At 38.2% G+C, this 18,031-nt stretch overlaps 1 protein-coding gene across 1 annotated transcript in view; it reads left to right on the top strand.

The window, feature by feature from the left end:
• The first annotated feature begins 1,675 nt into the window (after positions 1 to 1,675).
• The window catches only part of RSPO3 (R-spondin 3), a 121,876-nt gene continuing 105,520 nt past the window's right edge, over positions 1,676 to 18,031 (top strand). Inside the window, exon 1 of the mRNA XM_082252401.1 lies at positions 1,676 to 2,515. Coding sequence (XP_082108527.1) covers positions 2,419 to 2,515 — 97 coding nt within the window. The 5' untranslated portion in view covers positions 1,676 to 2,418. The remainder of the gene's footprint in view (positions 2,516 to 18,031) is intronic.

Below are 18,031 nucleotides of genomic sequence, written 5' to 3' on the forward strand. Positions count from 1 at the left end.
GCATGCATTGCTGGTGTGGCATGCCATTTTTGGAAAAGGTATATATATGCTTTCCATATCTGGTGTGATGCACCTCTGCCATGCATTGCTGGTGTGGCATGTCATTTTTGGGAAAGGTATATATATGCTTCCATGTCTGGTGTGATGCACCTCTGCCATGCATTGCTGGTGTGGCATGTCATTTTTGGGAAAGGTATATATATATGCTTTCCATGTCTGGTGTGATGCACCTCTGCCATGCATTAGTGGTGTGGCATGCCATTTTTGGGAAAGGTATATATATATATGCTTTCCATGTCTGGTGTGATGCACCTCTGCCATGCATTGCTGGTGTGGCATGCAAGTTTTGGGAAAGGTATATATATGCTTTCCATGTCTGGTGTGATGCATCTCTGCCATGCATTGCTTGTGTGGCATGCAAGTTTTGGGAAAGGTATATATATTCTTTCCATGTCTGGTGTGATGCATCTCTGCCATGCATTGCTTGTGTGGCATGCAAGTTTTGGGAAAGGTATATATATGCTTTCCATGTCTGGTGTGATGCATCTCTGCCATGCATTGCTTGTGTGGCATGCAAGTTTTGGGAAAGGTATATATATGCTTTCCATGTCTGGTGTGATGCGCCTCTGCCATGCATTGCTGGTGTGGCATGCCATTTTTGGGAAATGTATATATATGCTTTCCATGTCTGGTGTGATGCATCTCTGTCATGCATTGCTGGTGTGGCATGCCATTTTTGGAAAAGGTATATATATGCTTTCCATATCTGGTGTGATGCACCTCTGCCATGCATTGCTGGTGTGGCATGTCATTTTTGGGAAAGGTATATATATGCTTCCATGTCTGGTGTGATGCACCTCTGCCATGCATTGCTGGTGTGGCATGTCATTTTTGGGAAAGGTATATATATATGCTTTCCATGTCTGGTGTGATGCACCTCTGCCATGCATTGCTGGTGTGGCATGCAAGTTTTGGGAAAGGTATATATATGCTTTCCATGTCTGGTGTGATGCATCTCTGCCATGCATTGCTTGTGTGGCATGCAAGTTTTGGGAAAGGTATATATATTCTTTCCATGTCTGGTGTGATGCATCTCTGCCATGCATTGCTTGTGTGGCATGCAAGTTTTGGGAAAGGTATATATATGCTTTCCATGTCTGGTGTGATGCATCTCTGCCATGCATTGCTTGTGTGGCATGCAAGTTTTGGGAAAGGTATATATATGCTTTCCATGTCTGGTGTGATGCGCCTCTGCCATGCATTGCTGGTGTGGCATGCCATTTTTGGGAAATGTATATATATGCTTTCCATGTCTGGTGTGATGCATCTCTGTCATGCATTGCTGGTGTGGCATGCAAGTTTTGGGAAAGGTATATATATATATGCTTCCCATTTTTCTGCAAACTCCAAGCTGCTTTTTTTTCCATTTTCTCTCACCCTCTCCCTCTGGATGGGCTAATTCGACCCAGAAGTGCAGTACAGACAAGGTTTGGCTTCCCCTTAGCACTTTTCATTCCCCCCTAGCACTGCCCACGTCCCATTGTAGTTTACTTGCACACTTAATCTTCGGCTCTCTTTTAAAAAGAGGAGGGGGTGTGCAGGGAGAGAGAGGGATAGGGGGAGGTTAAATACATGATCGGTGTAGTGAGGGGAGTCTGACAGAAGCAGCCAGTCCTAACAGTGTGCAGCCAGGGAGTAAGAGAGGCTAGGCAGTATGCTACAGGGGGGAGTCAGTTGATTTACAGTAACCTATACAAGGCACTCTGCCCCCCAAATAAATGCTCTTCTTCAGTCTGATGAGCTTCCCAGACTGATGGCTCTGTACAGACAGACCACCCTCTAATGCTATAGTAGCCCTGCTTCTGGATGGTATTCTTGGCAACATTTGGAGGTGAAGTGCTCCAGCACAGGACCCTGGTCATCTCCTATGTCTACCTGTGAGCTGAGCAATCCCAGATGGCTGGATGTCTGATGGATCTTTTCCCTGTGTAGGACACACTGCAAAGAGGAGGTGGCTGCTGGCTTGACCCTGTGGTTTTTTTGGAAAGTGACAGATGATCCCAGGATTACCAGCACCACATGTGTGCCGGAGTTGGGTTTCTGGTGGGCTTATCTTGGTCAAGGCTTGCGTCTCTCGGGATGTCCAAGAACTTAGGTTCCTCCATGCAATATGCTACCTGCATCCCAACAAGGGAGCCTGCCTGCTGACTCTGTAAGGTACTCTACTGCCTATCTCACCATGCACAAACAGTCCTGTCTTCTTATCACACTCTTTCACTAATTGCCCTGTCCACGTTATCTCTTCAAAGTCCTGGTGGATTGTGTTTGCTTTTTTGGATCGCTGGGAAGAGAAGAATTTGGAGGACACTGCACTCCATACTAAAGAACTTAAGGGGGGGAAATCATTACAAGGTTACTATGCAATTGCGACTGCTTTCTTTGTGTTTGATCATTGTGAACTTCTTGGAATACATTGAGAGCCAACACATCCCTAGAGGGAGGCGACATCGAAGAAGTAAGTGTCACTTGGTCAAGCATTCACCTGTTGCCTGTGTGACTTGGGTGGCTATGGAGTCCTGAAGCTTCTGGTTGTCAATTTCAGCAATCTTTCTAGGAAGGGCTAGGTGCACTTGTCCCTTTGGGATGATTTTGCATAGTAACAGGTCAGATTTGAAGCTTGGTTTCCACAGGCAACTGCTTCACTTTTTTTCCAGTCTTATATTTAAAGGAGTATAGGTATAGGTGACCTCTTAGAGATGTGTCTATCCAGATGGACACATACCAATGGTGCCTAACTAGTGGGAATCTGCATTTCTTTAAATAATATATAGTCATAGTGACTATATATATATATATATATATATATATATATATATATATATATATATATATATTTGTCTCCACAGGCAACTGCTTCACTTTTCTTCCAGTCTCTTTAAAGGAGTAGTAAGAGGCTTACATGAACTCTTAGAGATCTGTCTATCCGGATGGGCACATGCTTATGGTACCTAACTAGCTATACCCTTAAATAATATACAGTCATAATGAATATATATATATATATATATATATATATATATATATATATATATATATATAGAGAGAGAGAGAGAGAGAGAGAGTTACTAAGCTTCAGATTTGAAGCTTGGTTTCCACAGGCAACTGCTTCACTATTGTTCCAATTTTTTCTAAGGAGTAGTCGAAGGTTTATGACCTCTTAGAGATCTGTCTATCCTGATGGACTCATGCCAATGGTACCTAACTAGCTATTGTGAATCTGCATTCCTGTAATTACTATATAGTATATAGTCCCATTGATTAATTGATTTTATATATATATATATATATATATATATATATATATATATATATATACATATGTATATATTTATATATATGTATATATATATATATATATATATATATATATATATATATATATATATATATGTATATATATATATATATATATATATATATATATATATTATATATATATATATATATATATATATATATATATATAGACACAAACCTCTGATGTTCAGGACATCAGGATGATCAGCACATGCTCCAAGTTCTATAATCGTGCTCATCCAATTGCTTTGTAGATGACTATATTATGCCCATCGGTGGAATTATTACATAGGATTCTTTCTATGCTACTTTGTATTCGACACAAAATCTATTCTCAATAGAAAAAAGAAACCTATTGTGAAAAAAAAAGATTATTTCACTAATAGTTTAGCTACAACTGGTATTATACAGTGTATGGAGTCCTAATACCATATACAGAAATAAACCAAATACATCTGAATATAGTAAAATAGCACTTTTAGTTATTCTGTTTCTGGATTCCTTTAAATAATTTATAGTTCCAGCGATAGGATATATTAAAAAGTATTATATAAGAGAGGAATCACTGATCTCTGCTGTTCAGGAGCACATGCTCTATATTCTCTAACAGTACTCATCAGCATGCTTTAGATGAATATATTATATCCATCAGTTAGGGTGAAGAAAGGAGTACATAAAATTCTTTCAATGCAGATTACATGGATAGTTTATCTCCAAATCGTATTATTATATATCAAATACAGAGCTCTGTGGAAAGGTAGACAATCTTCTTGCTTACAGTCCCTAATCAAATACATGTGAATATAGTAAAAAAAAAGTTTTTCAGAACTGGGCATACTCAGCAGCTACTGCAGTCAGAAAGATATAGGGGCAAGAAATTACCTTTTTTAATTTGAAAGTCTGTACCCCTCTTATCAGATACATATGGAGCTTGTCTTGTTTTAAGTGAGCTGGTTAATAGGTGAAACATATACAGTTTCACCTTCTGACCGACGGATCAGTTCATTTAAAGTCAGATTAAGCCCAGGACCACACCAGTGGTAGACACCCAGCCACTGAGCAATGGAGGTTACAGTCTACTCCCTCCTATTAAACTCTGTATATCTATTTCTGCCATGTCCCCTATAGGCTTGCACCACCCAGTTCCCAATTTGGCATGTACTGGTATTTAGAAGCATAAAGTAGAACTATGTTTTGTCCCCCAGGCTCAGCTTATGCTAATACCCAACACTGATGTGACACTATCAGTAATGTCTCCAGACTGCAACAAAGGCATGGCATTGCACTAGTTAAGTTTATTTGCTCAGTACCTCTTGGTGATCAGTGGTAATTAGTTTGTAATTGGAACGTCTCTCTACTCGCTAGCAAATCCTATTACCAAGGAAATCCTTGCATCAATGCTTCTGAGCCTGGTCGGCTGTAACCAGGATCCCATCCATACAAGATGTGTGTACAGACCCCACTTCTAGATATTTCATTTAACCTCTTCAATACTCATTGACACACCTCTTGGCTGCCGGAAAACAAATCTGGAGATTATTATTTAGTTACAATAAATGCTTATATTCCAGCATCAAAGACCTGGCAGTTGGGCTACATGCAGATTCCTCTACCTGCCCCCCTAGAGCTTTCAAAAGGAAGGACAAACAGATAAGCTTGGCTAGTAGAGGGTCATAAAATGCAGAGCTGGCGACCAAGGCTGGCTCACCTAGTGCTGTCACCCTCTGTGGTCCTGGAGAGGGCACATGTCAATCAGATTAAGATAGGGGTAATAAAAGTCAGGAAATTCCTGGCATTCCCCCTAAAAAAAGATTTGATACATGTGTGAGATCCCCTTAGATGACTCCCTCTTTGTAGTGCCATGTTACCTGTCCCTCTCTAGCTAAATGAGAGAGGAAGGTCCATGCATGTGTTATCCTGAACTGTTTGCTATCCTACCAGCAGCTCAGCAAGGGACCTCTGTGTGTTTCTAGCAAAGTGCTTACAGATGGTACATGAAGGTTGGAAAGTGAGGGAAGTGGTGCCCTCCAGCAGGCAAGAACAACGTGTTTTCTCTAAACTCTTCCTAACTGATCAAATCTCCAGACTTTGTCTTATTAAGGGTATGTAGGATGCAGCCTGCTGGGAATGATAGAGCAGTGTGTGGCTGAGAGATAAGTTCTGGAAGTTCATGTTATCAGCCCAAAATCCTATAAAGATGGTGAGGCTGGTTTACTAAAGAAGTTTAGAATTTTCACACAATACATTCACTTCCAATCCATTATCCAATGATGCCAAAAGAAAATCCCTGTTAAGTTATTTCATCTGCACAGGATTGGATCGCCTCTCATATAGAGATGGAGAGGCTGATTTACTAAAGAAACTCAAAAATTGTGCAAGCAGTTACTTCCATTGTCTAATTATGTGAAAAGAAAATTCATGTAAACTTATTTCATCTTCACATGATAGGATCATTTCTAATATAGAGATGGTAAGGCTGATTTACTAAAGGAGTCAACAAACATTACACAATAAATAAGCAATTGTTTACTTCCATTGTTCAATCATGCAAAAAGAAAATTCCTGTAAACTTATTTCATCTGCACATGATTGGATCATTTCATATAGAGATGGTGAGGCTGATTTACTAAAGGAGTCAAGAATTTTTACACTAAAATTCTGCAAATATTTACTTCCATCATCCCATTATGCAAAAAAACACAAATTCCTGTAAACTTATTTCCTCTGCACATGATTGGATCATCCCATATAGAAATGGTGAGGCTGACTTACTAAAGGAGTCAAGAATCTTTACTCTAAAATTGGGCAAATATTTACTTCCATTGTCCAACCATGCTTAAAGCAAGTTCCTGTAAATTTATTTAATCTGCACATGATTGGATAATCCCATATAGAAATGGTGAGGCTGACTTACTAAAGGAGTCAAAAATCTTTACTCTAAAATTGGGCAAATATTTACTTCCATTGTCCAATTGTGTGAAAAGGAAAATTCCAGTAAACTTTTTTCATCTGCACATGATTGGATCAATGGAATTAATATTTATACAATTTACTGTGTAAAGATTCTCAGCTCGTTTAGTAAATCAGCCCAGGTGCTAGAGGTTGTACTCTGCTCAAAGGATCAGTCCAAGCAATACTGTTATATATACAGCTAAAAAAAAAAAAAAAAAGCCTGCTCAAAACCACTTAAGAACCGGAAGGTGTTAACCCCCCCCCCCCTCCCCCCAATGACCAGGCCATTTTTTTGCAATACAGCACTGCGTTATTTTAACTGACAATTGCGCGGTCATGCGACGCTGTACCCAAATAAAATTGGTGTCCTTTTTTTCACACAAATAGAGCTTTCTTATGGTGGTATTTGATCACCTCTGCATTTTATTATTTTTATTTCTTTTGCACTATAAACAAAAAAAGAGCGACAATTCTGAAAAAAAAAAGAAAATGTTTTACTTTGTACAATAAAACATTCCAAATAAAAAAAAATTTAAAATCAAATTTTTTCATCAATTTAGGCCAATATGTATTCTGCTACATATTTTTGATAAAATAAAAAAATCCCAATAAGTGTATATTGATTGGTTTGCGCAAAAGTTATCGTGTCTACAAACTAGGGGAAAGATTTATGTCATTTTTAGTTATTTATTTATGTTTTACTAGTAATGGCGGCAATCAGCTTTTTTTTAGTGGGACTGCAACATTGCGGCGGACAGATCGGACACTTAACTGACACTTTTGACACTTTTGGGGGACCAGTGACATTACTACAGTAATCAGTGCTAAAAATATGCACTGTTACTGTACTAATGACACTGACAGGGAAGGGGTTAACACCAGGGGCAATCAAAGAGTTAATTGTGTGCCTAGGGGGTGCTTTCTAACTGTATGTGGGTTGTAATCACTGGATGAACACAGAGATCTGTGTTCCCAAATAGGAGGAACACAGGATCCCTGTGTTCATCACTGACAGAACAGCAATGTGCCGTGTTCACATCTGCAGACCGCCGTTCTGTCTCCATGGGGAGCGATTGGGGGTGCCCAGGGGACATCATGTCTGCCGAACCTGCTGATTGGCTCCCTCTCTAGCCAATTGGTGCATGTGTGCTCCTCGGGCGGTGCGTGCACGCACACCCCCACTATCTGCTACACCAAGCGACGTACAGGTACGTAATTTCGCATTGCAGAGCTGACCTGCCACAATATAACTACGGCGGCTGGTCGTCAAGTAGTAAATAAGCACAAAAGTAACTTTGTAATTGCAAATTGTATCCATCAGACTAATCTTCATTATCATCATTGCTGTTTATTCTGTACTTTCCTCAGCTTCATTTAACCAAATAGACACAGCGGGGCTGATTTATTATTTTATTTATGAATTTATTATAGATACTTATATATCGCCATCAATTTACGCAGAGCTTTACAAGTATATATTGCACGTTTAAGGAGCTTACAATCTAAGGTCTTTGGAGTATGGGAGGAAACTCATGCAAACTCCATGCAGGTAGTGCAGTGGTTGGGATTCGAACCGACGAACCTAGTGTTGCTAGATGGATTTACTAAAGGAGTTGAGAACCTTCACTCCAAAATTGTGTGAAATTTCTCTTCAATTGTATAATCATGTGAAAAGCACGTTACTCAGCTTTTGAAAACCCAAAAAACTCAAATGTGCAGAAAGGTTTTATTGGATTGGATAAGTGACTAGAATACTCCCATAACTTTGAGTAACAAATCTCAACTCCTTTAGTAAATCAACCTTACTGCCTTTAGTTACGTCTAGACTAATTATAGAGCTCTTTCTCTGTTTTCAATGTGTTTTGATTTGAATCTCATTACAGGTACAAATGAAAGTATTTAAATGCAAAATTTTGTTTGTTTTGGATACAGTAAGGAAGGGTAAAACCCCTATGCAGTTTTTGTTTTTTTACTATATGTGTCCCATTGAGGACAATTTCCTGCATTTCCTGTCCTTGGGGATATAACAGAAATGAGAAGTAAATCCCCACTTAGACATTTGTCACCAGAATAGCTGTCCCCATTGGAAGTTATTCCCTACATTCCTGTTCCAGTGGTCACTAGAATAAATAGAGAGGGGAACCTTCCCAGCTGGGACACAGGTAGCAATAAAAGCCTAACATGGGTTCTGATCCTTTCCTAATCTAAAACAAGATGTTAAAAAATGAGATGCACTTTAATTTCTACTGATGTGAGATTTAGCAGATACCTTGTTATCACAATTCCTCTCTAGGAAAGTTTTGTAAGGTGTGAGCAAATAAATTTGGAGCTGGGACTTTTCCATACTTCCAGCAAAGGGACAGAAATGCCTTTTACAAATTGTCATTTTCTCTGTTACAAAGTAGATGATACTTTCTGTAATGATACTTTGTGTTATAGAAATACATGATACATTGTGTAGGCAGTGCAGTGCACTGTTTTGTTTTGTTTTTTTTTTTTTGTTTGTTTTTTTTTTTTTTAAGATATAATAAATGTATAAAATATATTTTAGTTATAAATATTCAGACTTTATATAGTACCAACAGTTTGTACAGTGCTTTAGAAAATAAATTACACAATAAATAAAAACAAAGACAAGAGAATCCGGAAAGTCTTGCTCACAAGAGCTTACAATCAGCAGGTATTTGCAACTAGTATCATTTTGGCAGTACATAGCGACTGTAATATGGAGCAGCAATTTCCAGTTTTATTATTTTCATTTAAATATGCCAATATATTTTGATTTCTTTTTCTCTTTTATATAAATAAATCTGATGTTTTTTCTTTAAGTAACTGGTAGTTAAAGGCAAAATTCAATCCCCAGTTATTTGTCCCTATGCTTATTTTCATGTTATAAAAGCGGAAAACACGTGATAATGTAGTGTGTAATAGTGGGAAAAATTGCAGGAGCATTCTGCTACTGTCCTTATCACTGTGACCACATACATGATGGAACAGAAGTCACTGCTATCAATTCTGGGTCTTATAGTGCCCTCTAGTGAGTGATTGTGGAAATGTCAGGGACCATAAATTCTGCAATGTAAGGTTGTGTGACTTTAACCTCATTTTAATGAGATTTATAAAAAACATTGACATTGTTACAAGCACCATCTCACTTTTTAAAGTGTGTAGTTTTGACACTCACAGTTTGCTGCCATAATTCAAATTTCGCACACATTTTTTTTTATAAAATGTATTTTAGGTACTTATATAGCGCCATCAATTTACCCAGTGCTTTACATATACATTGTACATTCACATCAGTCCCTACCCCCCAAGGAGCTTACAATCTAAGGTCCCTAACTGACATTCATACATATACATACTATGGCCAATTTAGACAGGAGCCAATTAACCTTTCAGCATGTCTTTGGAGTACTAACATGAATTACATTTTTAAGCTTCTTTAAAAATCTTCACAAATGGAAAAGCATTATCAGCAAGATTTAAAAGTATCAAAGAGAAAACCTGCAAGTTAGCTTCGAAAGTGAGCAAATATGCATTTTTTTGGGTGATACAACAGATATTTGACATATTATACTCTGAATCCTACTGTATTAAAGTGTATTGTATTTGTACTGTCTACCCTCAAGTTGTAAAGCGCTGTGTAAACTGTCGGTGCTTTATAAATTCTATATAATAATTATACATACAAGTAGCACTTTAGCACAGTGCTCTTCAGGCTTGGATCACACAGCTGTGTGGAGCGGCCCACAGCAGGGGTCTGATACGTCCCTGTTCTCCATTTCAGGGACCAATCAGGACCGAATTTTTGGCTGGATTTTTTAGCTGAAACGGACCAGATGATGCACAGGAATCTTCTACAAACCGTTCTGCAGCCATCCCGGAGATGTATGAACCGGATTCATTAAGAGCCGGTCAAAGTCTACTGTCATGCGAATTAGATGCGGGAAAAACCGCATCCAATTTGCAAAAGTGTGAGCACAGAAAAATACTTATTGACCTACTAGAAACACAGTGTGCTCCGAACTCGCCCTTTGGGCTTTTTACTTGGCAAAGGAATTTGCACTAATTTTCCTTTAGCTTAGTAAAGTGGTAAAAATTCACATTGTAAAGAATACTAAATTGCATGCAGGGAATCTTTTTTTAATTTTACTTTTTCTTGTACATGACTGGATGAAGGAAATCAACAGAGTTTCACCTCTGTTTAGGGAAAATTCCATTCCAAAGTGCAAAGTTTCCCAGAAAAACACTAGCTGCCTGGACTCTATGCCCCATACACACAATAGGAAAATTGGGCAAACATTATCGTCCAAGGAACGATCATACGATTTTCTAACAGGGTGTACACAACTTTGGACAGTCCATTCCGACCTTCCGAATAAAAAACTCCAAACGTTTTTCTCGTACAGAAACAGACCGAATGATTCTTGTTTAATGTGTACCGTTTTCGTATGATTTTCATACGAGTAATATCAGATACGAAAGCCTGCGCATGATCAGACAAAAAACAAAAAAAAAAGCCTTTGTCATATGAGAATTTTTGTACATTATTTCTATTTTTGGTTCTGACTTGCTGTGAAACATTGAGATAAATGGGCTGATCGGTCGCCCATATTTCTCATAGTGTGTATGGGGCATTAGGGGTTGATTTACTAAGACTATTACAGCTGTGCCAAACAGCTTCAAACTTTAACTTGTTCAATTAGGCTTAAGAAAAAAACAATGGAAGCTGATTGGCTACCATGCAAAGCTGCAGTTTAAGTAAATCAACCCCAGGAGTCTGTTGACAATCTGTATGTAGAGAAAGGACTCTTGGGAGACGTAGTTCTGGGGGGTGTACATACAACAGTTAGAACTAAGTTTTCAGTAGCTGCCCCTGCAAGGATATTGCACAAGGGAAGTTTGGGGATACATTTTACAAATTTCTGATAATATACTATAACAAATAGGTGACATAGGTGACTATCCATGGTCCTGTGTGTCACGATTATGGCATCACTGAAACTGTTCTATAATATTTAATGTATGTGTTTTTTTACAATTTACACAGTGCAGTACACTCACATTCAGGAGCGGCCAGTCCATAAGTGGCACAGGGGTGCTGCCCCCCTAGTTTGCAGAACCACCCCCTTAGTTTACATGCATGGGGAACCGGACTAATGCCTTTCTATTAGATCTTTTTGGTATGTAAGGAAAGGACTCTTGGGAGGAGTAGTTCTGGGGGGGGGGGGGGTGTACATACAACAGTAAGATTTTTCAGTGGCTGCCCCTGCAAAGAAATTGCACAAGGGAATTTTGGGGATACATTTTAGTAATTTCTGATAATACACTATAACAAATAGGTGACATAGGTGACTATCCGTGGTCCTCTGTGTCACGGTTATGGCATCACTGAAACTGTTCTATATTATTTAATGTATGTTTCTTTTTGTAAATGTCAGTTTACAATCACCAGAGTAGTGAATATGTGTTGATACTACTGTATATGTCAAAGGAACTTGATATTTAATGTAAAATACAGTACATTGTTATAGGCCTGTTAGAAAAAAAGTATGATATATACCATGTTAGGTGTAGTTTGAGAGTATTTGTTTCAACCTTCTAAGCATAAGTGTTGTATACAACAGTCATCATACCTTAATCACTGTGAAACAAGCTAATGTCACTTGACAATGTCACACTCTTACATTATATAAATGCATATTCACACATAGAATATAGTCATGTTGTTTTAATAGTGTCTTTTTTTTGTATTATTTAATTAGATATTTATATAGCGCTGACAATTTACACAGTACATTACATAAATTAAACACTCACATTCAGGAGAGGCCGGTCCACAAGAGACGCAGGGGCGCCGCCCCCCTAGTTAGCAGCCCCCTATTTTGCATGCACGGGGAGCCGGACTAATGTCTTTCTATTAAATCTTTTTTTTCATGATTAGAGCCTGAGGCTATAATTAGCTTGAAAAAGGATGGGCTCGGGGCTCAGAACCCTCCCACTTGTGCTACTAGTGAATCAGTTTTTGCTATTGGTTTCTGGCTTCTCCTCCCAGCCAATTAGGACAGGAAGCAGATCTAATGAAGACTGGGTTGGCCGGGAGGAGTAGCTAGGAAGCCTCGGCATCGTGCCCACTGGAGGGGTGAATGCAGACCTGGGGGGGTTTGTTTGCCACCCCCCCCCAAAAAAATGTTTAGCACCAGTCGCCACTGCTCACATTAGTCCCTGCCCTTGAGGAGATTACAATCCAAGGTTACTCTAACTTAATGCTAATGAAGGCTAAGCACTGGTATTTGTTGCTGGAAGCATATGAGTAAACTTTGTGTGCTGTGCATATAACGCAATTCTCAGAGCAGAAAAAAATGAATAGAAAATCAATGTTAGGGCTCCTGCGCACAGGCTGTCTGAGCTCCTTCAGCGTATTGTCTGGTGTATTTCCTTCACTCAGGCAGCCCAGATGCAATTCACAGCCCGTCATTAACACATACTCGTGAATATGGTGGTGCTATTGTAAACACAAGTACAGAATATGGGCATTTGCAAAAAAAAAACATTTTCTACACAGTCATTCATGTTAATGACAGGGTGTACGCTACATCTGGCCTGACCAAGCAGAGGAAATATGCCTTCAGTTAGACTGAATATATGTTATAGTTACATTTTACTGTAACAATTAATGTACATGAATGAAATATTTCAAATAACAAAGTAGATTTCCAGCTAAATCCTTTCTAGTCTTAAAATGACCCCCACCAACACCTATACTAACTAACCTGGGTAAGGAATATGTATATACTTCCCTATGTTCAGTCTGCTCTTGTCTGGTCACATGATCCCCTGTGTCAGCCAGTGACAGCTGCTGGGAAATGGCAAGAGTGCACAACAAGGGCTGGGAAAGCCGGGATTGATGACATCACCCATAGGTTCCCATGGTACAGCCATTGCTGGCCAATACTCCTCTCCCCTGCAGCCGCTGCTGAACAACACAGGGGAAGCAGGTCACATGATGGAACCTGAGCAGGCTGAAAATAGGTAAGTATGTTGTTTTTTACACAGATTAGTTACGTATTGGTGTTAGGAGGGGGTAGGAAGCTTTTTAAGATTAGTTAGTCTAAAGCTGGAATTCTACTATAGATGTTACACAACTGCAAAATATTTAGCTAAATACACAATAAATTACAATTTTTTTTTTTTTAATGACATTATTTTTTTATAAGAGAGCTGCTATGTTGTAGAAATAAGCAAGAGCAATTACAGTATATTATAATGGGATGCCAAATTGGGTAGATCCAATCCCCCCCCCAATAACTGGGGGGGGCATTTGTATACTGTTGAAAAGCCGTCTTTTCATAGACATACAGTGTGCCTGGTCTTTTAATGCAACAAACTGTCCACTTCCAAAAGACATCAGTAAGAACACAACCTATCATTTCATCAAAGACAGCTGACACAGCCTAAGCATTTGCATTTATGCCTAAAGAAAACAATGGAGGACGAGTGAGTAGATGCATCCAGTAACAACTAATTTTAAGGGGAAATAATAGCAACAAGGTTTTTCAACCTGTCAAAAAATTATTGCACCCCAAAATAAGTGTTTAATCTCACTCACAGACATTAAATTATGTCCTGATCTGATTTCTTTAAATTAAGTTAATAAAGTTAATTGATGTTCTTGGGTGCTTTTATATTTTGTGTTTTTTTCATAATAAATAATACGTATAGTACCATTTCGGACCAGACAGCCAAATAAAAAGTTTATTAAATCAGTTTCCAATTCTATAAACTGGGTGTGTCAAGCCTGACAGTGTAGAACAATCCAAAAACATGTACTTCTTTCTTGGCAACTCCTGGTTTATGCCTGAATGTTTATTTTGAGTGTTGAGTATCTGGCAGGCCATATACAGTTCAAAAATTACAAGTGATTCTGAAAGAAGAACTATGGCCTCCCACTAAAAAATGTGTGCTGCTGGACTAATCATAAATGCATCTGCACTTACAGTTTTCTCTTAGTTCCCCTGCAAAGTCCTACAAATAACTGCAGTGCCTGACAGTGAAGTCCACCTAAGCCCCGGTTCACACTGCCCCGACTTGTCTTACGACTTGAGAGTTCAAAGTTGAATGGCAAGTTACGCCCCAAAAACGGCCACGGAACCATTCTTATCAGTGCGGCTCAAGTCACTCCGACTTAGAAAAAGGTTCCTGCGCTACTTTGGTGCGACTGCAACTTGACTTGCATTGACATCTGTTAAAGAAGTTGTGTGCAAGCCGTGATGAAGTTGCGCAGGGATTTCAGATTCAAGGTTGACCAACTTTGAATCCATGGCATTGTGAACAAGGGCTAATTCAGCTTCCTATGATAGTGTGCCAACAATGCTACGCTGCTCCTAAATTTGGAGCAGAATTGCCATTCTCATATAGGCTGTGCCTACTTACACTACAGTGGGATGAAGAAAAGGGGGTGGTCACTGCTTAATCAAAAGCCTTTGGAAGGTCAAGCGGCTCCTGGCCCCATCCTGTCTTGCCCACTGCTTTCTGGACTGACAACACAGCCTCTGTTGCTGAAACCCTACCATTGTGAGCTGCTGTATCTAGAAAGGGGAGCATGTGCAACACAATTGAAGCAGAATGGGGTTCAGTAAGGGAAGGTGAAGGAAGATTTTGGTTTACTTTTTGAGGCTTGTGCATCACAAAGTGACTAGATGTGGTACTTGATGAACATGAAAGAGCCTTTAGTTACAATTTATGGGCCAATTACACAGTATGCTTTGGGCTGTGCTGGGAAGCCCTACCCAACACTGTCAAAATGTATAGGCAAAGCTATATGCCTTATGTCCTATTAGTTCAGCTGAAACCACGGCAGTACAGTGGTGTGCATTGCAAAAAAAGTGGGTCTTGCTGTACTTTTTTCAGTGTAGTGTAGTGTGTTGTGACACAGTATACCACATTGCAACCAACTGCATTGAATAAAGATGAATGAAATGGTAGTTTGTGTCATTTCGATAAAGTTAAAAAAGTAAACAGTACAATGAATCATCTGCTCCCTTCAAAACGCACACCAGCAGTCGTGATATATCATACATGCTGTTGTGAACGATTGCTAGTGGGCACTAACGAGTGCTTTGTAAATGTATAAATGTAAAATCTGCCTGTGATCGGATTCCTTAACTTATTAATCTTTGGAGAAGTGTGAAAAACACAAATACTGAGCATTGACTGCTGTCAGTGAAGAGGGAGGATTGAAGCAGGTCCCCACACTCCTTTGACAAAGGTTAGATATCTTTCCACCTGTCTCTTGGTAGGAAGTTATCTACTTGTGTTTTGATGTTGGGGGTGATGGCAGTCTCAGTATTGATACCCATTGAATCCTCTAAGTAAATGAAATGTATATTACTTGGGGGACCATGTCAGCTTGTGTATGCCATGGCGTTAATTATGTCTAAATCACTGATTCTGAACGAGTAATGTGATATGTGTGACATGTGATGCACAGGTACTGCTAATGGGTTTAGAGGCTGCTTGCACTTCTTAAATAATATGTATTTTATTGACTCAATGTTTTAGAAAATCATACATAAACACACCAGTAATTATTTTTTTAGTTACAAAAAATAATGTATTGCTGTAAAACATTTACATGTAATCTGAGGTCAAACCAAACTAAATGTACATCACGGCACACCTAAGATCAGGTGATCCATATCAGGGAGTACACAGTAAACATTAACTTTATTAAATGGCATTTCCTTTAATAAAATCTAATGTGAGTGAGAAAAGAAAAATTAGTAAATAAATATAAAAACCTAAAGTCAGGAGTTGGGCCTGACCAGGAGGTCTTCGTATAGCCATTGAGCCTCTAGCTGAGCATTTCTAGTGTAAATAAAATGGCCCACTGACAAAATAGTTTGCCTGTGAAAATAAATACATTTTAAAACTCAAAAATGATATGATGAAAAAAGAAATTGAAAAAAAAATGGTAAAGGGAATGCATCACTGAAGCAAATGGTAATGCTCAAAGTCATAAATCCTAGGAACAATGTGGATTTCAGTTTACTGTACTGAGATCATTGAGAGATTAATTCTGAATTGTTCATATGAGTAATTAAGCTTTGCACTTTGTTTTATTTAACAGTTCTTATAAATTTGGTGCATGGAGACCATTTAGAAGTTAAAACATTTGTACTGTACAAAATATATGTCTTTATATAGCCAACCCCACAAATGAATGAGCAAGAAAACAGCTACAGATGTAAATTTTCTATTCGCTGCTTCATATTCTTTCGTATGGAATTTGAAAAGTCATGGCTTATTACAACTTACAGCTTACATACAACTTTACCCAATGAGCTTATATTTAGCACTCCTGTGAGTCTGAAAAAAAACTAAATAAGATTCTAATTTATGAGCACAAAATAAAACAACATAACCAGCAACCCTGTTTCATGTGATCCTTACAATATAAAATGCTGAAACTGAAAATGTGAAAAGTATCTGGTCTGCAAGTTATTGCCTTTAAGCACTGGAAAAAAATGTTTTGTTGTTTTAGAATAACTTGCTTAAGAACCATTATAAATTTCCATGCATTAATTTTAGGAGGTAGTAAAAATTCCAAGCCTATTCCTCCCCATCTGTAACATGCAATGCCTCCTTGCTGGCTCAATGCAAGAGATCAACTCAGCTACATTCCACAATTAACATGTGGATTCCATTCTGGACCTTCTCATTTATTACATACTGACTCTCTTTCTCCCTCTGTGTTTTTCCTTTTTTATTATTATATGTACCATGTATTTAAAGCTTTACTAAAGGTATTACAAACTGTGTATTCTGTAGGTACAGCATATTGGAAACAAAAGTTAACAAACCTGACTCTCATTCAAGGATATAATATGTTAATGGAATGCGAAATTTGTAAAATACTGGTTAAGCAATAAAATAATTTACACTTTATGGTAGTATTTTTCTCATTTGGGGCTTGAAAAGAAAAAAAATTGAATAGGAAAGCATTTGAGCAGAGATTTTACATTTGAAAGTACATAGGGCAGTTAGTAAGTACACGTTAATATCGTTAAAAAACATTATAACTGGGGTATGTAAAATAAGGACTACTTATAGACATAAAATGATGATACATGTCTTGATCAAGACCACTAATGTTTTTAGAATTTTATAATTTTGTATTGTGTATACAAAATATATAATTCAGGACTTACTCATAAAAAGAATGGGATTTATTATTCCATTGATTTAGGAGCGTGTAAAGTGAAACTGTATTTAAGTCTATTTAGTACATTCCAGGGCGCCCAAATTGGTGATCCTAAAGGCGCCTTTCAGACACAGTGCGGCTAGAACATGCTCTCCAACTCTATCATTCTTTGTCTACATTCGCGGTCTTGGTTTTAAGAATATCTTTTATGAATTATAATGATGTGGCGTCTTCTGGGCCAGACCCGTTGTACTTGCTTTGAAATGTTATGCTTCAGTATTCCGATAACTGGGTTTACTGAAAATGCCTTAACATTTTATTACGAACATGAACTAGATAGAAGTTATAAGTGTGTAAAGTATTTCTCCTGACCAATTGACTGTAATAAAATTCCAAATTAGTCTATTTCTTACCAATTGCCAAGTACGCAGTTTTAAGGAAAATCACTCTCTTTAAATGTATATCTTCAAATGTTAATACACATAATCTTTTTTAGCAGATCCTATAATGCAACTG

Source organism: Pelophylax lessonae (genome assembly GCF_965119305.1).
Source record: "Pelophylax lessonae genome assembly, chromosome: 3".
Taxonomy (NCBI): domain Eukaryota; kingdom Metazoa; phylum Chordata; class Amphibia; order Anura; family Ranidae; genus Pelophylax; species Pelophylax lessonae.